This window comes from Syngnathoides biaculeatus, chromosome 20 (assembly GCF_019802595.1).
Source record: "Syngnathoides biaculeatus isolate LvHL_M chromosome 20, ASM1980259v1, whole genome shotgun sequence".
Taxonomy (NCBI): Eukaryota; Metazoa; Chordata; class Actinopteri; order Syngnathiformes; family Syngnathidae; genus Syngnathoides; species Syngnathoides biaculeatus.
In genome coordinates, this window is record NC_084659.1 from 7,996,704 (window position 1) to 8,020,718 (window position 24,015).

The following is a 24,015-nucleotide window of genomic DNA, read 5'->3' on the forward strand; positions in this document are numbered from 1 at the left end:
TGAGGCTCAGTTTCTCCAGCTGCTCCTTTGGCAGGCCCAAATCCAGCGCATCGTCCTGCCGCAGCGCAATTTGTCAGCGGTAATTAAAGGTCCCTTCGACCGAGAAGAAATGCGGTTTGGGGTCTGAATGGACATTTGAATAGTCGCATGGGGGGGACCTCCACAATCTATTACATCTCCAGTATTTGTGGTCTAAATTTGGCACCCGATCGGTCAAAATGTGTTGGCACAGTCCATTTTCTATGGGATTTCTGGAAATGGTCCAAATGACCATAAAATGGCTTCTTGAAACAAGAATAGCAGACGTTCTCTGCATTTTTCAGGCAAGCCACCACAACAAAAACGTCAAGTTCTTAATGTGAAACTGGCATCTCGTACCCAGGCCCTAAAGACTGTTTGGGAGACGATAGTAGACAAGCAAGGCCTCTTTTGATGAGTGTGCAAGACGTGCCATTTACATGGTACAATGGCATCCGAGGAAGAAATCAATTCCAGACGCACGTTGACCCCGCTATTTAATCCCTTCATGTTTATTTCAACATATTCCTATTGGATGCTCAGCTCTAATCGGTTATTTTCTTTATTTTGCATTAGTGGCACAAATTGCTCCCTCTTGAATATTCAAGGTAAGACTAATGAATTGACTGTAAAAAAACAAAAACAAAACAAAACTGAAAAACTGCTGTACCTGGAGTCATAAATCATATCCCCAGCATGTACACAGCTGCAGTCCGTCAGTTGTTTCGCCAAGTAGCAGCACAACACTCGGTCCAATTTTTGCACATTTATCACCTTGGAAGCAGGGGGGGGGGGGGGGGGGTGGAGAGACCACCCTAATTAGCCGTGCAAACTTAGATGCTGTAATTAACTGTGCAGACACTGGACTGATTGGCTGATCATTTGGTTTTCCTGCTGAAATTGAAAGGACTGAAGTCGTCTCCCTTAACAATACCATAAAAAAAAATTACATTTAAACCAGTTTACCCGCCGATGATATGTGGCGCACCAAAGGTATCTGGCACATTTATTGGGTTAGACTTACTTAAATAGCTGCAACAGGGACCTCAATTCTTACAAGGGAAAGTTCCTGGTGGTCAATTGTCAGGCTTTTGGGGCGTGTGGATGGTGTTAAATTCCAAGTCAGTACCTGCACCTGCTTGATTTCTGCCCCCGAGGGTGACCCAATCGTTGGTTTTTATTAGCCATTGATTTCCCATTGAGCTTCCCCCGCTTGAGTCTAAAGATTCATCACAGACTTTACTGACATCATCACTCAAGGATAGTTGCAGCGGGACCCCACTTCTTCTTTTGCCTTTACTTTTGCTGACGCAGCAGCGGCGGCTTTTCAGCTTCACCGTCTGTTTAGCGCAGGCAAATCGATCACTCCCAAGAATGCAGTGAGACTTGAATCAATTTACTGAAAGCTAAACGAGGAAATGGACCTCGGGATAATCGGCCTCATAATAGATTTAAGTGCACAGCCGACACCGGTCTCATCAAATCAGGAAGCTGTCCCACCGCCAATGGGGGAAAAATGCTCTCCGGCCATTTTTGGCCGTGCCCTTTTTCCCATATTCCAGAGTGGGAAAGTGTGGGAAAGCGACATGGTGCCACTTCTTTCGGGAGCATTGTTCTGCCAGCGGTGCCGCTCTGTTCTGATGTTTCGACAAACCCTTTGCGCTCACTTCCTGACGTCTGACATCCAAACAGCCCAGATACAAAGAGTTGATAACAGAGGAGGAAATATTCCATCAGGTTTGATTGGCGGAAAATTTTCTACCTCACAACACAAACCCTCTAGCATGGATTAAGCACACACCCGACTTTTTAATCTGATTAGTGTTTGAGCCCAGACCATGATACGTGTCTTAGAAACTCCACGATCACATTCTAATCCTTTCAGCCAAGAATCAACAGTGATGATCACCCACTCGTACGTTGTCCTTCTTCACTGACCAGAAAAACCATAAAACAATAGGTGTGATTCCTGACTAGTTGAAAAAAAACAACATTAGATTAAGGCCGTTCATTTGGAATTATTACAATTCAGAATAGAAACTGAACTTCTTCTTACCCTCTAGTGCCTCTGCTACCTCACTCGGAAACATATGGAAGTAAATATGTGCCACCAGGATTTGAATTTGAAATGTAAACTGATCACATTTTCAATAGTTATAGTTCAGTGTAAATTTTCAATGTTAACAATTCAACTGGCTAAAATTTGCTGTCTGAAATTCAACTGGCCACAATTCGCTGTCTAAAATTCACCGTCTGTGCCAGCAGGCAGGGTTACTTCAGGTCAGAACCAAACAGCCAGCCAATCCAGTTACACTTTCTTAGTATGTGACGTCACGTGACGAAGAAAGCGTAAGTGCTAGACAGCGAATTGTAGCCGGTTAAATTTCAGATAGCGAATTGTACCCAGTTGAAATGTTAACATTGAAAAGTTACACTGAACTCCAACTATTGAAAAATTGATCACTCTACATTTCAAATTCAAATCCTGGTGGCACATACTTACTTCCATAGAAACGCATCTTTACTTTGAATGCACCATGTTTTGAGATCTTAGAAAGTGGACCGAATTGCTGCTAGCTCTTCCGTGCCATTTGCAAACTTCGAAGACTTTTGGGATTTCACCGAATGTGCACATAAACTGAGGGTGAGGCTTTAAGGAGTCGGGGCAGATGACGGAGTCTGCCCCACCAACGGAGCCCACCGTTTCGGACGGGAATCTGCAGGTAAGACAAGAGCTGAGGAAGATGCCGACGTTAAAAGTAATGAGGGGCCCGTCGGGGGAATAAACCGCACAAGCTTCTCAATATAGAAGAGAGAGGACGACGTATTCCAAGAACAGTACGGCCTTTGTGACGACCACGGGCAAATCCATCTGCAGCCAGGGGGGGTCCGATTATGCACTGTTCACAACAAAAGTGTAATTGTTACTCAGCCTGTGCTGATTACATTATGTGATGGCTGTTTATGCTGCTGCTGTTGCTTGTTATTAGTGGTCGGCGGGTGCTCGTGCTGCAGCCGGACCCGCTATTTCAATCATTGTGCAGCTTAATGAACACTCTTTTAATAACTGTACAACGTAACGGTGTTTTCTACATTGTCGAATGAGGAATGCGGGTAACGTGGGCGCGAAATTTGAAATATACGCGTTTGTGAGTGCCGCAAAATGGCTGACCTTTCTCGCTGAAAGAAACAATGCGTGGGTGCCATCTGCATGCACATGGAAACAAATGACTGGCGGAGAGATCTTTCTTAAGAGGAGGGGGCGTGGTGCTGTTCGGGTGGTTCATTTGCATAGCAAAAACTGACACACACATAGTGAAAGAAATCCAATCTTTTCGTACTATTTGGCTTGATGGAAAAATAATTATAAAGAAAAAAAAAAAAAAACACTAGCCACCAAAACAAAGGAAACCTGAAAAGCCGTCCTGTACTTTCAGGATTGTGAATAGCGAGTCCTGTAGCCTACCCGCCAGCGTGGCCCAAATACGGCGATGGAATACAAAAGAGACCCCCCCCCCCCTCCACTTCTGTCACTACGGGAGACCACTCCATGTTCTCAATGAAGCCATCATGCGCTCAAACACAAAAACAGACACCTTGCTGATTAATGTGGCTTTTTCAAAGCACATACGTGCCTCGCAGCATTCTTTTCATCTCTTTGATGATTGGCTGGCGCTGATTTGAATATTCCAATTATTTATTACCACCGTCTAGTGACTGGAGAACAGGGAATCTTCCTTTCCAAAATGGGAGCACAATGAGGAACTGTGCAAAGTGGATGATGTCACGACCGACAAGTGTGAACTCCACGATGGCCGCACGCAGGCTTCCAAAATAAACACACTTTCTTTGTTGGGAAAACAATGTTGGGAAATGGTGAGAATTTGCTGAACCGTAGCTCACGCGAAGACAGTTTTACCGGCTCTGCGATGAAACAATTACATTCGGCCGACATTTAAAATAGTCTTAAACTCTCCTGGCAGCAGTCGCGCTGGCTTTTTTAGGCTCAGCGCGCTAAAAAGGTGCAATCTCCAGACAAAGGCGGACCTCGGCTGAACCTCCGCCGCCCTCCCGTCCTTCCTTCGCTGTGCAGCGTGCGTGCACAAAGGCAGAACGTGTGCTAATGATCGTCAACATCCCCCGTGAGGCGAGTGCCGCATCACACCAGTTTCCACCCGTGTTTTACTGAAAAGACTGCTTGTCTTGTCAGCGTAGTCTAGATTAAAAAAAAAATAAATAAACAGACAGCAAGTGGAGGCATCTTATTGATGCGTACAATCTGGTGAGAAAATGGATTAACAAAATGACGAATTTTATTTTCATGATCATGATTTTGTGGTTTCAAGGAGGGAGGGAAGGGAGCAACTTAGTAGAATTAGGTCATGATTATTTGAAATTTTACAGTATGTGACATTCCCAATGGCTATAGTGTGGTTTTTAATCATCCCATCTCGAGCAGATTCATTTTTTCCCCTCAATGGGAGTTCCTCTAATGACAATGCACCCGCCTTCCGCTTGGGAAAAAATGTATATATATTTAGAGAGCCTGAAAAGCAAACATTCGCCTCCTTATTTTACAAAAAATGTCAATTGAAGGGCCTTTCAAAGCAAGCGTTCTTCCTCTTTTTCCCCTCATTTCACCGCCTCCTATTTCCTTTCCTTTGTACGCTTGTGCTACTTTCTCAAGGAATCGCGTCCACTCAGTAAGCCACGTCTCCGGGACATCCTTTTCAATTGTTAAGTGAGCTCCATATTTTCTACATGCCATACATCATATCTTTCAATTCTCTTTCTAGCGGCCCGGGTCGACACTGACGAGGAGGATCGTCGGCTGGTCTTAGGCGCCGTGCAAGCACGTTACTAAAAATGATAGTTCGTGAAGTGAGACCCCGTTTATGTTGTATAGTCGCAACACAGTGCAAGAGTGATTATTTGGCACAATGAAAAATCTATGGTTGTAGATAAGAAGGATGGATGACATGACAGTAAGTTGTTCAACAGCGTCATCTGTTATAAAAAAAAAAAAAGAAAGAAAGAAAGAAAAACATCTGTCAAATTCTAGATTTTCTCCAAATGGATAGCAGTGAGTACGCTCCAAAACACTTGCATCTCTCCCACTGGGCGTCTAAGTCATCCTTTTTGTGGCTCGGTGTCCCAGGTTTTCTGGCTTCCAATCCACTATCCAGAAACACATCTGGTTGTCACGAGGCGTACCTTAAAAGTTGTTCCTTTTAAAGCAATATTTTCCTTGTGCTTCCTCAGCCGAGCAATCAAGACCAACCAGGACCTTCTCCCATCGACCCCATGGATCAACATTCTGTACGACGACTTCTGGGGCACCCTGCTCACCCACAGCGGCAGCCACAAGTCCTTCCGCCCGCTCTGCACCCTCACCTTCCGCCTCAACTACGCCCTGCACGGCCTGCGACCCTTCGGCTACCACCTGCTCAACGTCGCGCTTCACGGGCTGGTGACGGCCGCCTTCGCCGCCTTCAGTCGCCCGCTGTTAGGCGGCGGACTCTGGAGTCTCCTGGCCGGCCTCCTCTTCGCCTCTCACCCGGTGCACACGGAAGCAGTGGCCGGAGTGGTCGGGAGGGCGGACGTCGGCGCCGCTTTGTTCTTCTTGTTGTCTCTTCTCTGCTACGGGAGACACTGCGGTCTTCGGGCGACGCCGTGCTGTGGCAGAAGTGGCTCGGCGGTGCGCTGCTGGATGTGGATGGCTGGCAGCTTGGGCTGCGCGGCAGCCAGCATGCTTTGGAAGGAGCAGGGAGTGATGGTGCTCGCGGTGTCGACCATCTATGACCTCTTTGTCTTCCGTCGACTCACATTCCGCCAGGCCCTTCTGCTCCCGCTTGGAAAGGTAAAGCTGAAGAATTCCGTGTTCTGTCTCTTTTGCAGTAAATGGCCGTGTACTCCAAAAGTGGCTCGCTTGCGCGGAAATAGCGGTGACACGCCTCGTTTCCTTTTCATTAGGAAGTGCAATTAGGAAAGCTGTTCGTCCGTGCAAACCTCAATCAGCGGCGCGGCGCGTGGAAACGTGGCCGTCCTCATTCTTCATGCGCCCCGTTGCAAAATGGTCATTTTCAACTTTCGTGGAAAACATTAGAGCCGGTATGCAACTGAAGCAGTAAACACGGAGGCCCACATTGAGGCGTGATCAAGACTACGATCCTGAACGCGAGTGCATTTGCGGGGGAAAACATATTCATTTTCATGCAACGATTACATGTGCTCGACAGAATAAACCCTGCAGCTTTCTTCCTCGGAACAACCTTGAGACTATGATTACTGGTGTTTGATTGGAGAAATTGCTCCCATGCCAGCACTTCCACTTGTAAAGTGCAATCCAGGCATCATAAAAACTCCCCTTGAGTTTGTTGGGCAAGGACAGAAAGCTTGACTACTTTAGTCTGGTAGAAGCATCCAAAAATGTCAGTTTCTGCAACTACTGTACAATCACTATGATTTGTTCTGACTGACAACGTTAACCAATTGCGAGATGGCTTGCAGGATGGGAACACATGCACAGCATGTGTTTTCCAAAGTATTAAAAATGCAGGTGATACCAAGGGAGAAGCTTAGCTGCAGGAGGGTCGGTTGTTGCGTTGCACCAAGAAGAAAAACAGTGGAATCGTTTGGGAAATAAAACCTGGAAGCGTTGCACTTTTTTCCTCCATTGTTCCGAGCGCTTACAGTGTGGTCTGGAAGATTTCATCACCGTCTGTGATTGTGAGAGGCTGTCGTGACCAATCTTTGAGTGCAGCCATGTCACCGGCTGCCAGGCGGCGGGAGAATGAGGGTTCCCGGTGCCAACCACCGCCCCTCCTGCCACCGCATCTGGCTCATTTATCACTGCGGCGGTGCCCTCCCGTTCGGGCCCCGGTTGCGGTTATCTTGGCAGGGAGCTTGTTACTCTGCGTGCTTGGCCGCGGGGGCAATTGTTTCCTCGATAATGAGCCAGACGTTTTCAAAAAGAGACACTTGGGAACACAAAGAGATGAGGGATGCAGGAGAGGGAAACTATGCTCTCATTTCCCTCACTTTATCTGTACCCAGTCTTGGGAATGGACCGCATTTGTTTCACTTAAGCCAAAAGAAAAGCATCGCGTTCTTCGGAACATCAATTCGAAAGCTCTCTGACCGCCGCTATACTGCAGAATGGAGGAAATGCAAATAAGCCGACAGACGTGTTTCGGCCGGCGTTCCGTCCCTTCGTTCCATTTACTCCCTAATCATCCCGAGATGAGATTTCAAATGGAGAAAGGTAGGACGGCCACACAGCGCAGAGTGGGAGATGGAGACAAAGGAGGGTGTGGTGCTTGAGCCGCAGTCTACACAGGAGGAAGGAAAAAAAAAAACTACTTTAAACGACGCCCTCTCATTTCATATTTTCCACTGTCTAAAATTGCCTTTTGTGTAATATTTTGCCACATATTTATGCTGTTAATCAAAGACATGAGGCTGTTAATGCTGTAAATGTCAACCTAAAGTGAACAAAATGCTTTATTCCTGAGGAAGTGCTGCGAACCTCCAATTGTAACTCCTAAATTTTGTGTTCTTTAACGTTGATTCTCGTCTTGGACTAAACATTCTTAAACTGGCCTGACAAGCAATCCATGTGAGGTGAATCAAATGCACAACACTTTTGAAATGCTCAGCTTGCGCCACTGATCAGCTGCCCTCGTGGATGCCGCTCACAGCTTCACCCTCTCTGGATTGCTTCAGCAATATTTCGGCGTTACAAAGTATTGTTAAAATTTTACGGGGCACAGTTCAAATGCCACACATGATCGCTCAGTCGGCTGGAAGGAGTCACCAGCACTTTTTTAATTGGACACGACTGTAATCAAAAAAAGAGTCTGGAAGACTTTTCCCGTCCGCCGTCCGACCCCCCCCCCCCTGCAGTCTTGAGCCGGGTGCTGTTTGCAGCCTTTGAGTTATGAAGCCAGGCGCGTTCCCCTGCTGCTGCTGCTGCTCTGGCCGTGTTTGATACTCTCAGCACACCGCTGCACCGCCACGGATCGATAAGATGAAAAAAGCGAGGGGGGCAGAATTAGAAGGAAGCTAAAAACGAAGTGGAAGTATGGGAGGGAACGCTAGAGAAATTAACCACCTGAGAGTTTGAAGGCTTTACACACGCCAAAACGGATTACAGTACCAAACCATTGACGAGCATCCAAGAACATTTGAGTTTTGACACCAATGTACTCCGCTAATAAGGACATGACTCGTCTTGTTCAATTAAAAGGAAATCTTGATGACAATATTGGAGATAAGAAGCAGCTCACTGCTTTAAAACTGCTCCAAATAAAAGCCATCATGAATCCAGATCAGTCCAAACGACGTAAAGGATACCGGTAATATTTATCTGGGTAGATCTTTTGCGGTTAGCCGCCTCCAGGGGGAAACTTGCAGTCAAATTGTGCGTTTGCTTTAGTTGGAGTTTAGTTTAACGGAGACTGAAATGTGAAGGAACAAAATATATCAACAGCCTGAGGGAGATTGAGAATAAAAATAATCCTCATTACGGGTGGATTTAAGGCACTTTGCTATTGTACAAATAGCTTGGAGTACCTCGTAATTTGGCAAGTGGACACATGACGCAAGGGACTGATTTAATACAGTTGTTTGTCGGACCCTGGTGTGTTTCCAGATGCTAACTACAAAATGAGGACAATTTGACATTTTCAATTTGATCAGGTTTTTTTGCTCTGTTTTGCGATTCCAAATGACCACGAAACCCATTAGAATGCCATTACAGGGAATTATCAATACCAAAGAATATTTTAGGAGAAAATGGATAAATCCTGTTGGTGTTTTGCTACCTTGGCAAGAAACGAAAAAAAAGAAAAAGAAAAGAAACTGCTTCGAGAAGTGTCTTGCACCTGCAGGCTGCTCGCTTGATTCACTGGAAGCACTTAAAAACTGATTAGTGCGAGGATTCACGGTCACGCCTGAAAGCAGCTGATGCATCGGGACGCCAATTAAGGAACAATTTGGGGGACGCGCAAAGCACTTAAAGCTAAAATAAAGCTCATCTGCTTGAACACAATCAATGCTGAAATTACTTTCGCATTCAAGTGAAGACTCATCTCTCTTCAGTCATGTCGCACCTGTCAAAGTACTCCAAAAACCTTCGTCAACGGGCTTTTTTCCAGAGCAACCCAAGCATCCCAAAAGGGGTGGTGGTGGGGTGCTTGCCCCTGTTGACCCCCCTCATATTTTTTTCCACTTCTGATCTGGTGCAATCAACAGCCGAGCCGGAGCCAGTAGGTCCTACAACGCTGCGCTAAACCTCTTACAATAATCCTAATGTGCAGTTTTGTTACGGATGACAACTTTTCCATCATGGTCCCCTTTTTATCGAACACACAAGGAGACGTTTCTCTCACACCGTTGACTGTTAGTTTTAATTATGGAACTTGTTGATGAAGCACAGACCACCGCGAATGTTGTCACACACACAATAGAATGCTTTACGGTACGTCCGTGTGAACTCATACGGTCCTGAAATGGGTTCAAACGCAGTTCATGCCAAGGGCGAGCTGGGAGATAACAAATGAGCTCACAAAAGAGGCAGCGAACAGGGTTTCAGTGATCATCACTCACGTTTGGTCGCATTAAGTCCGAGAGGGAAACTCAGCTTGACATTCACCTCCAAGACATCCAACATCAGCACATCTAAGAGACATGAAACCCAGTGAAGATGTCATAAAAAATAAAGAGGCCAATTAAAAGATGAAAGTTTAAAGTGTTGCGTGACTGTCGAGCTAATGGCGGCAGAATTAAGGCTCTTATGAGATGTAAACAGTATCTGCATACCAACACAATGAGCTCTAAGCTGATTAGCTGTCACACTCGAGGCAACCCTGATACCCAACCGAGAAAGCCCCCCCCTAAATCTAAACCAAGGTACTAATATATGGAACGACCAAGTCAAAGAAACGGCCTGGGATTTATTTTGGGGTGTAGCAGCTTTTTAATAAAAAGTGAATCACAATTCCCATCTTATGAAGAATGCCCTGTAATTCTGCTTTCTTCAGACCCTAAGCCAAATTTATTAGACCGTGGTCCTTGTTCATCGAACTCCAGAAGACTCCTTTGGACACTTGTTTTATTTTTGCTCTGTTTCAGAAGAAGAACCTGAAGCTTTTGCTGAGTCTCACTGGTCTGGGTACCTGGGGCATCATTCTGCTGTCAGGTCGCATCTACTGGATGGGTAACAAGCCGCCCAATTTCTCCAACTCAGACAACCCGGCAGCAGACTCGCCACATCTCCTCACCCGGACGCTGACCTTCCTCCACTTGCCTGCCGCCAACGCCTGGCTGCTGCTCTGTCCTGACAAGCTGAGTTTTGACTGGTCCATGGACGCGGTACCGTTGGTGAAATCCTTGGCCGACTGGCGGAACCTTCACACCCTAGCCTTTTACGGAGGACTGATTCTTCTATCTTGGTTTGGGTTTCACGGCCCCACCTCAAAAGGAAAGGACCCAGATGGGAAAGTCACAAATGGGAAATCGCTTACCAATGGGAATGGTTATCACGCCCCTGATACGAACCACAACACAGACTTGGGGCCACCAATCACCCTGAATGGTTCAGTCGGAAGTCACGGTGACCCTCCACGGATCTCCCTACCACCCACAGAAAACCTTGTGATATTCTCACTGGCCTTACTATCACTACCTTTCATTCCGGCATCCAACCTCTTCTTTTATGTCGGATTCGTCATCGCTGAGAGGGTACTCTACATTCCTAGCATTGGCTACTGCTTACTCGTGGCCACTGGCGCAAGAACCTTGTACGTCAGACTGAGAAGAAGAGGCTGCAAGGCCTTGCTGTTGAGTCTATGCTTGGGGCTCGTGCTGCTAAACGGACTGAGAACCATTCAAAGAAATAGAGACTGGAGCAATGAGGAGAATCTGTACAAGTCGGGAATCAGTGTGAACCCTGCAAAAGGTAGAAAAAGGAAATGCGGATTCTCTCTTCTATTTTTTTTTACTCTTTGGTTGACTCTTGACAAGACTTTATCCAGCCTGACAGGTTGTTTCAATGTCTCCCACAGCTTGGGGCAATCTAGGAAATGTTCTGAAGAGCCAGGGCAAGATGGCGGAGGCGGAGAAAGCATACAGGAATGCTCTGCACAACAGAGGGAACATGGCTGACATGCTGTATAACCTGTGAGTGTGAAAGACATCAACCACTCCTGTCACCCTGACGGGAGTTGTGATGCTGAGCACAAAAGGAATAACAGGCAGGAACTAAAAATAGAAGGTAAAAAAGTAAAAAAGGGCAATGAGAACATATTGACGGTGGGTCTTTGAAGTTTCTGCCGCAACCTGAATTCATCAAAGTTCGAAATAACACAAAGTAACTTCAACACCTTTGGAAGTGACGTTGCCATATTATTTTCTTCAAATTCCCGGTAGTCAAAAGTGACTGTGCCTCTCAAAAGGTGTGCGGCTTTTTCCTCTCTTGATGTCTTGCAGGGGTTTGTTGCTGCAGGAGAACGAGAGATTTTCAGAGGCACTTCATTACTACAAACTGGCTATTGGGAGTCGGCCAACGCTAGCATGTAAGGATACCTTCAGGGTATTTCACGGAACAATGGCTGCCGTGGTGGTTCACACATTCTGACATTTTGCAGTCTTTGGAATAATTACACCCAGAGAAAGGGTCACACTTCATCTCTGAGTCGTCGGATGGGCCACATTTGGCGTGTCAGGCTATTTGAGCTGAATCCCAAAATACATGAAGGAAAAATTAAACACTATCAAGAGCTTTAAGCAACAAATTAATCAAGGGATATAACAGCCTCATCCTTTGCCATTTCTGTGCTGCAGCCGCCTACCTCAACACGGGAATTATCCTGATGAACCAGGGCAACCTGGAAGAGGCCAAGCGGACCTTTGTGACATGCGCCAACATTCCTGACGAGAATCTCAAGGATCCCCACACCCACAAGAGCTCTGTCACCAGCTGCCTGTATAACCTGGGGAAACTCCTGCACGAGCAGGGCCAACAGGAGGTATCGTGCTTGGTCAAGGTTTCAGCTTTTTGTTTTTGATGTTGACTAAAACAAAAAATGTATTTTTTTCCCCTCATTCTACAGGAGGCCCTCTCTATTTACAAGCAGGCAGTGCAGAGGATGCCCCGACATTTTGCACCACATAGCCTTTTTAACATGATAGGTACGCAAATTTTTGTTTTGCATTACGCTCACAATAAACTCTGGCATCATAAATCCGGTGACACCTACTTTATAAAACAGCCCCGCGATGGCATTCAATGCAAATAATGTCATCTGGTGCTGACTTTGGCTGGAGACGTGTTGATGAAACTTCTTGTTTGATGATCCACATGAGAGGGGGCTTGAAAGTGAATTCAACAAATGTTCCAAGCGTTGCCAAAGCAAACAACGGAACGGTGTAGCTCCGAAACGTGCACATCTACTGGAGAGGATTGAAGATAATCCAGGGAATAAATCACTTCCAACGCCTTGTTTTTGTAACACTAATGACATTAATGGAAGCTTAGAGTTGAGATGGTCCGCTTGAGCCCTCGTTGAGGATTAGAAGCGTGTTTAGTCAGGTGGGGGAGACGTGTGCTGATGTCATGTTGATGTCATGTCACTGCAACAGCAAAACTGCATGTGTCGTCCTGCCTAACTATTGTCTCCCAGCATTGTGGATGTTATAAGATACTGTACATAGTTTGCCCTTGAGTAAAACTTGCAATTTATCCCCCCCCCCAGGATCTTTACTTTTCCAATTAAACCCTGACCCCTGTTCCCTGTTCCCAGGAGAAGCCTACATGAGGTTGAACAAGCTGGAGGAGGCAGGTCACTGGTACAAGGAGTCCCTCAGGGTCAAGCCGGACCATATCCCGGCCCACCTCACTTATGGAAAACTGCTGTCCATCATGGTACGTATACACACACAGGCCGCAGGTCTAAGTGGAGCTATGCGGATCAGCAATGGAGCGCTGTAAAAGAATAGTGCAAGACAACGCCCAGGCAGTCTTTGAGATAAAGTTGGAAGGACCCTCGTCCAGGACTGCTGCCAGAGATTTTTTAAAAATACAATGTGGAGGCGTCTGAAGGTCACAGGCGTGGGGACGAGGACAGGTCCATTTTCAGTTTATTAGATTTTGTTCGGGTAAACATGTGCGGGTCACATACGCGCACACACACAGACATACAGATGCCCAAATGTTTTCCTGCGCTGCAGCAGCTGCAGAAACAACATCCTGTCCTTCTACCAGGAAGAAAAAAAAAAAAAAAAAACTCTAACGTGACAACAGATGTGTTCACAGCTGAGTCCAGTTTGACTGTGGGAGTTGACCTCCATAAACCCTTGAAGGATATTTGACCTCTTTCCTTCCTTGAAAGAAAACACAGGGCCAAGGACTGAACGGAGTCTTTCTCAGCACAACTGCACACCTAGAGTATTGGCGGTGCGGCGTTGGTGGACCGCGCTCCCTGAGGCCCCGCCCCATCGACAGGAACCACAGATTAACTAGACTCTGGACAATGGACCAGCGGACAGACTTCTAATGCAATTGCTGGGCTTCCTTATTAAATCAGCTACACTTATATTGTTTCCCTAAAGGGGTCAGACACGTGGAGGAAAGGTCAAACTGGAGTCTTGTACTATAGTTCACCGTGAAGAGTACTACATACATCTGAAGAAGTTGAAGAATGAAAGGAAGCCCATGCAAACTTGGTCGTAAACTGGTGTTTTTTTGCTCCATTTTCTTGTAGGGGCAGAAGACTGAAGCGGAAAAGTACTACCTTAGAGCCATTGAGCTGGACCCCATGAAAGGAAACTGCTACATGCACTATGGTAAGCCCGAAAAACTCCTATAGAACTTGAAAGTCCAAAGATTGGTGCTGTCCTCGTCTTAGCTTTGCATTCATGGACAGTCTCTAAGTGTTTGGCCGATTACACAGGGATCTTTAGACGCTTTCATCTGCAATTCAAGCGTTGTAGCTTCCACCTCGTATCCAGACTGCTGCCAGCTGAGGTTCTAAACCGAGGCGGACTCTGTGGCGCCCGGGTAACCCGATAATGCTTGTAATTAGGGAGGGCCCCAACAAAAAAATAGCCGGATGTACAAAATGGAGGGGAACAACTGTTTGTGAAATGAAGCTGTTAATGGGGTGAGGTTGCTGGTAGGAAGTGATCCGTTGTTCGGGCAACTGATAGGCGCAGGGGTGCAATTGGTTGCGTGATGAAGTTGTTGATGGTGGGTGTGGTGTTGGTAAAGTCCGATCCCTTGTTTGGTGAAGATGTTGACGGAAGTGGTGAGTTTTGTAGTTTGGGAAATAAAAGATCAAATGTTTAAAGGGTGGAATCTGTTGTCTGGTCTAGTGCGATGGATTTTAGGCAAAATGATCAACGGGGACATTGAGGGTAGGTTGGTGAAGTTCTTGAAAGGAAGTGTGCGGTCCTGGAGAATCTGTTGTGTGACTGCATGATTAACAACGCTGTTATATTGGTTCTTTAATGAAGTTGGGAGTTGCGTTGGTACGAGCGAATCTTGGTCCAGCCGGCTAAGCTGTCGATGGGGTGCAATGTCCTGTTTGACAAAGTTCTTCACAAAGGGGTGTCAGTTTTTCAAATTGTTCACAAAATGGGGTGGGATCCATTGCTCGGCTGACTTGTTTAAGGGGAACTGCGACAGTGCCGACAGGTGGGCTTGCGTGGGTGAATGATGAACTCGCATTATGAGGGCTCGGTTATGCCAGGTGGGGTTTTATTGGCTCCCAAGTAACTTGAATCCTGTCCTGCTGTTTCCAGGAAGTAAACCCGTCAATTGTGTCCTTCATATCGTCCTCGTTTCCTCTTCCCTGGCTTGCTTTGGCACCTGGTAACGCAGAGCACTGCTGTCTTTGGACCGTGCCGCTTCCCCCTTCCTTTCTGCATTATCTTGGAGACGCTTCTAATACATGCTATTTATTTGGCACGTTATCTCACATCTGGTTGCTCGAGCGTGTCCAGGGTTCGTGGGGTGAGCTCCGAACGTGCGCCTGATATCTGCCTGCCATTTTAATAGGGAGATGTTCAGGACAAGCAAGTGCTTCCTGCAATTGTTTGCGGAACAGACTAAACGTGCCTCGAGACGTGTCAGACGTAAAACATCTCATCATCTCGAGACAGTGGGACAGGAAGTTGTGGTTGGCGTGCCAGATGGCCGGTTGGGAAAACATACAGAGGATCTCTCAAGCGTCTTTGTCCCTCACTCGCCGACCTTCCGGTTCATTTCCCGTGACGCTCGTCTTTTTCACCAGCTCCATTCATCTTCCATTGTTCCCTCACTCGGAATTAGCGAAACCTCCCCGATCTCTGTGCAGGTCAGTTCCTGTTGGAGCAGTCCCGACTGGTCGAGGCGGCGGAGATGGCAGAGAGGGCCGCCGAGTTAGAAGGCAGGGAGTTCGATGTGGTCTTCAGTGCAGCGCACATGCTCAGGTTGGCTTTGAAAACAATCCAGTCAAGGTTTTTTTTTTTTTTTTTTTTATGTTCTATTGACACTTTGTGGTGATCTTTCCAGACAGGCTAGTTTGAACGAGGCGGCAGAAAAACAATACCAACGTGCAGCCTCCCTTCGACCAGACGTAAGTACCAGGTTTACAACGCCGGTCCATCCCCAAAATCTGGCACCATGCCTTTCTGCCGCTGTGGAGTAATAATCCATCCATCCATTTTCTGAGCTGCTTATCCCCACAAGGGTTGCGCGAGTTTTCGAGCCTATCCTAGCTATTTTCGGGCAGGAGGCGGGGTACATCCTGAACTGGTTTCCAACCAATTGCAGGGCACATGGAAACAGACAACAGTTGCAATCACAAACACACCTAGAGGCAGTTTAGAGTCTCAAATTAATGCATGTTTTTGGTATTTGGGAGGAAACCGCAGTGCTCGGAGAAAACCCACGCAGACACGGGGAGAACATGCAAACTCCACACAGGCGGGGCCAGGATTTGAACCCCGGACCTGATAACTGTGAGGGCAACGCTCTTACCAACCTCCAACCAGTCTCAGAGCTTTTCTTGTTTAAGGATAATAACAATTGCCGTTTTCTTAGCAACCATCACCCTCTATAACGCTGCAAATTTTTATTTTCACCCCAAAAATAATTTGCGAGATGACTTTCAAAAATTGGGAGCTTTTTAATTCATAAACGTCACAACAATCACAGTATTTTTTGCGTAATTGACTTTAGGATTACCAGAAGCCCTTTTGTATACAAGCTGACTGCGACTGTAGTTACTGCCCCGCTAACTTTCCGACTGACCGCTTCCTCCCCCCCCCCCCCCCCAAGTACCCGGCGGCTCTCATGAACCTCGGCGCCATCCTGCACCTGAACGGAAAGCTGGCCGAGGCCGAGGCCAACTACCTACGGGCGCTGCGCCTGAAACCCGACGACGCCATCACTCGCTCCAACCTGCGCAAACTGTGGAACATCATGGAGAGGCAGGGGCTCGCCACCAGGATGGAACAGCCTTCTACTTGAATAAACCGCTGGGGGGCACAGTGTGGTGCCGGAGTGAACTGTGATGGCGCTACGCCGGCCGGCTCTTTCATCCCGACACAGAACTGAATGCACTACTTGACTAAAACGTGGCTTTTGTCCTGCAACAGTGCTCCTTTTACAAGCTGTGGAGGTCCAGTGCAGACGAAAGACCCCGACACAAGATAAGTAACTATGACGGAAAAAAGACGAAAGCAAACGTGGTGCCAAAGCTTACACGCCTTTCATGCCCACAAAAAATTAAAAAAAAAAAAAAAACAACACACAGGTAAATAAGCCGGTAAGAACTCTCTCTTTTTACATGTGTTATTTCTTGCGTGATCATGTGTTAATTTATTATTAATATTGTTTTGTCAATGTGTGAAAACCAGTGATTTCATTGCTGGCTTACATTGGCGCCCTGCTTTGACGCCATCTCGCATATGTTACGGAGAAATATTCGGGCAGCAATGAAAGAAAAATCGATTGCAATCTTCCAAAATAAAGTCAAATTTAGTTGAGAAAAGTAGCAATGTTTTAAAGGGGAAAAAATTGCAAGAATAAAGTTTTATTTATTCAAGAAGTAGCAATTTTTCAAGAAAAAAAAAACACTCAATGAGAAAATAAAGTCAGATGTGTTGGAGGATTTACTTAAAATACATTTTACATATTCACTTGTAAAAATGGCTTTTCTTTCAATCTGATACTCCCAATTTAAAAAAAAAAATAAATACAACTTTTGTCCATGAAAACACAGTATGACTAGTAATATTCATCCTTTCCTTTTTAATTTAGTAAAATATGACATTCTGGTGACGGTAACCTTCTCTGAAAAATATGGATTTTTTTTCACTTAAAAAAAACATGAATGAACTTCTATTCAGTCTGCCACTAATTTAGCTTTTTTTTTCATAGATTATAAAAAGTGAAATGGTCCTGGATAAGTACAGTAAAAGGTTCAACTCACCTTTCTAAAACAACAAAACTTGCGGCTAACATTATTTTCATCATGTAGCAGTCATCAGAAAGTCCCACAATGAGAAAAAAAAATATCAACCAATGCATTAATAGCAGAAACCAAACGTTACATGAAGATGTCTTTCATGGTTGTGGAGTTTAAATTAAAGAAGCTGCGTTGTTTTGTACGGAAAGCTGAAACTTTTTTTCTCTCCCAGAAATAAAAATGTTTGCCAACTATGTGCTGCGAATCGTGTTGTGATTCTTGCACTCCGAGCATGTATAATGTTTTATTTGGAAAAAAATGTACTTGTGGCGGCTTTGGCGTGGACCGCAACTCCACCCCGCTGCCAGTCGAGCCGTAATGTGAAGATCAGAAGGTTTGACTCACGTTCCCAGCAGGCAGCAGCTGCACCTGCCCTGTTTTATTGGCCCACGCGATACACGCAAGGAAGGAAGCGCGGCAGATTAAAGATTTCCTCCCTGCTCCTCTCCATCATTCTGTGGACCAGCAGAGGAACATATGGTCACGACCATTGATCATTCTGTAAAGCAGGTTGAAGGCTCACAAATTATTTTTTTTTTTTTTGGTCGCTTTCTTGCGACAACGTATACACAGTATGGATGCAAAAAAAAAAAAAAGAAAAAAGAAAAATTATTTTCATGCTCACTGTGCAGTACCTAACAGACAGGCCATCTTAATAGAATTTTTGATGAGAATACATCAAGAAAAAGATGACTGGTATGATCTCAAACAATCCAGTCGACGAGAAATTATTCAGTCAAGACTACTTTCTTGTGCGTCTGTGTGAGGATTTGTATGTGTATTTATGTACTTAAGTGTTTCTGTGTATTGCACGAGTGGTGTCTTCTTAAATGTGTTTTTATGCGAATGTAATTGTGTATTCCATGAAGTATGTATGCGTGTACCGAATGAGTGCTCGAGTGTGTTTCTATGTATTCATTTAGTGAAGCCATATGTGTGCCTAATTTTAAATACACGGAGATGTATACAACACAGTACAAAATCAGTGATTTCTATGGCTCATATTTGTGGAACAACAGCGACATCTATTGGACAAAAAGTGAATTAGAACAAGTCGCCATGACGAGTCACGGGTAAAGATTAAAATAAATTAAAAAAAAAACCTCACCTGTCAGCATGTCACCTTGGTGAAAGGATAGCGCCATATTCAAGGAATTGTGTGTCATAAAACTGCCTCATATCTCCGCCATCTTCCCCACATTGACAAATTAATTGTATGTGGGTTCATTACTGAAACAGATTTGGGCAAATTGTCGTTTTTTAGCTCCCAAATCCCAAAGAACTGACCCGCAAATGGTGTAAATGACAAGACTTGACAATTTCGTGGCCAAAAGAGCAATATTTGAAGGCGGGGTGCTGTCATATTCGAATGTTTTCCAGGTTAACAAGTTGGTACGTGTCCAGATAGCGAGTGTCAGTGACATCCGGGTACTTGCACGTAAGCCGTTGTTAAATGCCCAAATTACCCGGATATTCTTTTAGCCAATCTAGTGCCTTTCTTAAATTATTCTAATTACTGTGAAACTAAATATGTGCTACCAGGATTTGAATTAAAAATGCCACTGAAAATTTCATGTTGTAAAATTCACATTATTTCAAAATGATCACATTTCAATAGCTGTATTTCAATTTAACTATTGATACAAGCTAAATCAAATTGTATATTCTTTTATCATCGACCTAAGGTATTCCATAGCAAAAACAAAACCAAAAAAAAAAAGTTTATTAGTCACACGATGTGCAAATTACAGACTTAACACAAATTGACAACAGTTTCTCTGAAACCATACGTGTACTATTGCACCACCTTGTGGCGAACTCAGTCACTTCTTATTCCTCTCTACACGAGAACCGGCACTGTACACACACACACACACACACACGCGCACAAAGTAATGTAACATCTTAACAAGATGATTTGTTAAGCACACGTAGCTAAGCGACATTCAGTGTTGCGCTCTACTTGTCGTTGACAGTGCTACACATGTGGGGACCATGAGGATGTTCTGCATGGATTATATTTGCACAAAACAGCCACCGAGATTGATGTCAAAGTCAAGTTTCGTTGTTGATTTTTCTTTTGGGGACTTATTTAGTGTCCACGTCCTGTGTAGTCGCAGTGAAGGGTGGGGCCGGGGGATGGGGGGTCGGGGGGGGGGCTCACAGAATTGTCGTTATCCTCTTCGAAGGCACTTGAGATAATTCATGCTCTACTTAGGCACAAAGATCGCCTTGACATCGCTTGGAGCGCCGGGAAAGGGACCGCACGCAATTTTCAGTAAAATTCAATCAGGTACTCGGGGTATATCTGGTTGCTGTCGAAGATGACGTAGATTTTCGGGTTGGCCGTGTCGTCCACGCAGCTGTCGAAGAAGTTGGTGAGGCTGGTGTCTTTGGACGGGGGGCGGCAGTACAGCGGGTGGCCCAGCGTGTACTCGCCCACCAGCACCCGCGCCAGGAACATGCTCTTGTACGACGGCTCGCTGGCGAAGATGGGCGGCGCCAGGCCGTGCCGCTGCAGGTTGCTGTTGTGCTTGCCCGTGTTGTGGCAGAACTTACTCGAGTACTTGGCGTCCCGAGCGAAGTAGCTCCCTGAAAAGCAGGAAAACGCGGCGAGGTAGTAAATAAGCAATCGGGCCCGGCGCGGGCGGTTTTTTGCACCTTTGCCGTAGACGTCGCCGTTGCTTCCCGTGAGCCGCCAGTCAAAGTTGAACATGCATATGGCCTGGATGTTGTTGTGTCCCGTGCCGTGGAAAAGCATCCGCTCCTCGATGTCCAGAGTCCGCTTCAACTTTCTCAACTGCGTTTTCTTCCTTTGGAAAGGGGACACGCGCACACACATTTCAAAGTGACAAAAGAGTATTTGGGACACACTCAAATGCAAAATTCAATTTTTTTCATGCACCGTAATTTCTCGAGTATAATGCGCCCTGAAGTATAATGCGCACCCCCAAAAATCAGGAAAACCCTTCTACCAATGTACAACGCGCACCACTAAGTTGCAGCTATCCGTATGCTCAAAATATGAGGAATGATTTGTTTCTAGTTTGCAAGGTTTGCGTTTTTAATGTTTGTAACTCGTATTGTTTTTCAATGTTTGGTGCAGTAGCAACAAATATGTCACGCTAACGATCGTAAAATGCAACATCCCCCCCGAGGAGGTCAGAGTTCAGGTTGGTGGCCCACATCACCGTCATTTATATAAATGTGTAAAATAAGACATCTAATATCATGTTGAAATGTAAATGCAAACCTTTTTTTCCCCCCAATCTATGTACCTGTGTACGACTATACAATGTGATTGTATTTTTTTATTTTTCATCCATACCTAAATATAATGCGCTCCCTTGACTTTTTGAAAATATTTTGGGAAAAAAGTGCGCATTATTTTCGAGAAATTACGGTAATCTTCAGTTAATGTACTTTAACAAGACTTTCTCAAAAAATACATGATTATACTGGAAAACATACTATTTTATTCTGATAAAATTACGGTAAAATGAATACAGATCTTTCGAATCCAAAGAAAGCTTTCTGCCAGCTCGTTGACGTCTCGTCACATCTTGTGATCGGGCCACACGCGACGCCGTGAAAAGAAGAGCGCGACTCGCCACGCTTGAGGCCCAATTCCCCGCGAGTTCACCAACCTGCAGAAGAACTCCCACAAGTCCAAGTTCTGGATCCTCTGGATGGATTTGATGGGCCGATCCATGGTCCTTTCGTAAAGCCGGGCCACTTCTTTGAACTCGTAGGTGTCTCGGCCCAACTGGATGAGCTGTCACGTGGAAAAATGGATGATAATTTCAATGCTAGTTGTCTGCTGGTCATCTAAGGCGTATAACTTTATGTAATAGGTGTCCAACTCAAGGCCTGGGGGCCAGATGTGGCCCGCCACGTGATTTTATGTGGCCCGCGAAGCCAAATCTAGTGTCAATTTCCATGATTCTTGTAAAAATCTGTACCAAAATTTCAAATTGTTATATGTCATAAATGATAAAGTTGAGATATGACGAGCATTTTTGTGTTCCCAAATGTGAATCGTTAAAAAACCCATTACCCTAGATTTCCGATTTCAAAACTAGTTCATAAATGGATGATGGAAATATGATGATTAAATATTTTTGTTCCACAGTCATCACGTCCCTCTGAGGGAAACCGGAACCACAATGTGGCCCGCGAGAAAAATGACTTTGACACCCCTGCTTGATGTGTGAACATGAAGCTAGTGGACTTTCAACAAGGTTATGTAGTTTGGTTCAATACATAAAGCATAATTATCTTTAGGTTTTTTTCCCCACTACGTCCTGCTTGTAGTGAAGTTTGCCGCAACCATTTGAAATTTCATAAGACTTTATTTTATTTTGTTGTTTTTGTACCTGATAGGGCTCATCCGTGTTGATCCTCTCCCAGTGGCACGGCACAGGCAAGGCCAGGTTGTCGCAAATGAACCTGAAGGCGGAGCGAAGGTCAAAGACTAGACGAGACGACGCCATCACATAACGTGAGCTTGCCACGCCCACCTGAAACCGGTCGCCGAGTGGAGGGAGCGCTTGATCGGTCGCTGCTTCCCAGTCGTCAGGTTGATCTGGCGCATGACTGGCAAAGACGAGAACAAACATGAGCGACGTCCCGGCTAACGGGACGCGTCTCGCCGCGGACGACGTACCCGAGAAGTCCAGCCGGTACGTGTACTTGGCGGTGTAGAACTCCATGACGCCGCGCTGGTTCCGGTTGTAGCACTGCTCAATCTGAGCGCTGGTCACGGAGCAGGCGGCGCTCGGGTCGATCTGCCAGGAGATGAGTTGAATTAGTCTCACGTTCCACATTGGACAAGAGTGAGGACTACTTGCCACAAAAACAAAAGGCATCGCCATGGTATAAACATCAGAACATATGCGATCCGAATGCCGTACATGGCGGCACGGTGGATCACGGTTGTAAGGCCCTGGGTTCAATCCTGGACCCGCCTGTGCATAGTTTGCATGTTCTCCCCGTGCTTGCGTGGGTTTTCTCCGGGTGGGCACTCCGGTTTCCTCCCACATCCCAAAAACATGCAACATTAATTGGACAGTCTGAATTGCCGCCTAGGTGTAATTGTGAGTGCGGCTGTTTGACTCCAGGTGCCCTGCGATTGGCTGGCGACCAGTTCGGGGTGTACCCCGCCTCCTGGCCGTCGACAGCTGGGATTGGCTCCAGCACTCCACCGCGACCCTCGCGAGGATAAGCGGCAAAAGAAAATGGATGGATGGACTGCCGTACATTTAATAGCAGACAAGGACTTACAGTAGCAGTCATAAGAAGTCAACGTCTGTCTCGCTAATCTCCATACCTATGTAATAAAAATAATAATTAGCTAAATCAGAATTAATTTTCATGGATGAACTTTTCAATAAATACAAGTCTGGATTTACTGTTGAGAAGCTGAAATTCCAATGATCCGAAACAATGTCCAAGAACGATCGATTAATTACTGGAATAGCAGTCAAATAATTTGATAATCAGTTGTCAACTAATCGATGAATTGTTGCACATAATATCCTCGGATGTGGTCAAGAATGAGTCACTGATGCCTTACAGTCACCTTATTCCCACGAGCAGTAATTCCAATATTCTTTAATACACTTTTTTGCCATTCAACTTTTATGTGCAATCATCTTCTTTTTTATGTGAAATATGAACATAAAAATAATAAAGAGCAGAAGTTACGTTGTCTGACTTAAAAATGAGTAAAGGAAGCCCAAGTTGGATTCTATAATCTCTTTGCCTAGATTTGATGAAGACTAAATCTAAGTTCTTTCAATAAACATCAGATATGACATTTAAACTTGCAGCAATATTTACCAACAGGGCGCTTGCGCGCTTACGTCACAGAATACCCGTATGTCTATGCATTCTCACGGCGAGGAAAAACAAGCAGTGCAACGTGCGCTTTCCCGTGCAACACAAAACGAAACAGTACCTCAAACATGTGCCACACCCCGCACTCGGCCAGGTAGAACCAGCACCAGTTGGGCTCCAGGGTGTCCATCTCTTCCACCTCCGGGGACTCATCCTCGGCACTTCTAGTGGCTAGCATCGCGCTAAAGTCAAACAATGGATGCTGAAGCAACACATCCACGAGGATGCGGGGATGGGGGGCACTGGGGGACCCTGCGGCGGCTGTGGTGGTGGTGGTGGGGGGGGGGGGGATTTTGATTTGGTCACACTGGCGTCTACCCAGGGGAGTCGTCCTGGAAGCTGCGTCCGAACATGACGCCGCCCGTCGCGGAATGTCGCGACTCTCACGGCGTTGGCGCGTGCCAGGCGCCCGCTGCCATCGAAAACAAAATGTGGAATTAGGCACCAAGCTTTCCTTATTCGACGTTCACTTTCATTTCCTGGTTGGGATGTCCTAGCGGATAACGTCACAGGATCACGTGTCAATCACCTCCCGCTAATTTTTAATATTTTCGGCCCTGATTTTCAGCTGCACGGCTCACATTAA

General features: G+C 45.8%; 2 protein-coding genes and 1 long non-coding RNA gene across 4 annotated transcripts in view; 1 reads left to right on the plus strand and 2 right to left on the minus strand.

Moving 5' to 3' along the window:
• tmtc2a (transmembrane O-mannosyltransferase targeting cadherins 2a) overlaps window positions 1-16,610 on the plus strand; it is a 23,162-nt gene extending 6,552 nt beyond the window's left edge. Inside the window, exons 1-12 of one of the 2 annotated variants that reach the window (XM_061806608.1) lie at window positions 4,165-4,300; window positions 5,281-5,878; window positions 10,153-10,978; window positions 11,085-11,199; window positions 11,509-11,594; window positions 11,863-12,047; window positions 12,132-12,210; window positions 12,822-12,943; window positions 13,782-13,863; window positions 15,375-15,489; window positions 15,572-15,635; window positions 16,340-16,610. In XM_061806608.1, the coding sequence (XP_061662592.1) occupies window positions 4,287-4,300; window positions 5,281-5,878; window positions 10,153-10,978; window positions 11,085-11,199; window positions 11,509-11,594; window positions 11,863-12,047; window positions 12,132-12,210; window positions 12,822-12,943; window positions 13,782-13,863; window positions 15,375-15,489; window positions 15,572-15,635; window positions 16,340-16,531 (2,478 nt within the window). In that variant the 5' untranslated portion in view covers window positions 4,165-4,286 and the 3' untranslated portion in view covers window positions 16,532-16,610. Of the gene's footprint in view, window positions 1-4,164; window positions 4,301-5,280; window positions 5,879-10,152; window positions 10,979-11,084; window positions 11,200-11,508; window positions 11,595-11,862; window positions 12,048-12,131; window positions 12,211-12,821; window positions 12,944-13,781; window positions 13,864-15,374; window positions 15,490-15,571; window positions 15,636-16,339 lie in introns of those variants that run through there. The other variant, XM_061806606.1, reaches the window with a different exon arrangement.
• LOC133493332 (uncharacterized) lies at window positions 5,901-11,856 on the minus strand. The gene is made up of 4 exons (XR_009792936.1): window positions 11,605-11,856; window positions 11,403-11,518; window positions 9,628-9,699; window positions 5,901-7,349 (listed from the first exon to the last, which is right to left on the minus strand). It is a non-coding gene; the product is annotated as an uncharacterized LOC133493332 (long non-coding RNA).
• A 2,629-nt stretch (window positions 16,611-19,239) lies between the features above and the next one.
• Window positions 19,240-23,982, minus strand: LOC133493880 (protein mono-ADP-ribosyltransferase PARP11-like). Its single transcript, XM_061807834.1, has 7 exons — window positions 23,491-23,982; window positions 22,198-22,318; window positions 22,052-22,127; window positions 21,908-21,980; window positions 21,179-21,306; window positions 20,193-20,344; window positions 19,240-20,123 (listed from the first exon to the last, which is right to left on the minus strand). The coding sequence occupies exons 1-7, from the start codon at window positions 23,605-23,607 to the stop codon at window positions 19,807-19,809; spliced, it is 984 nt and encodes a 327-aa protein (XP_061663818.1). The 5' UTR covers window positions 23,608-23,982; the 3' UTR covers window positions 19,240-19,806.
• Window positions 23,983-24,015: the final 33 nt, after the last annotated feature.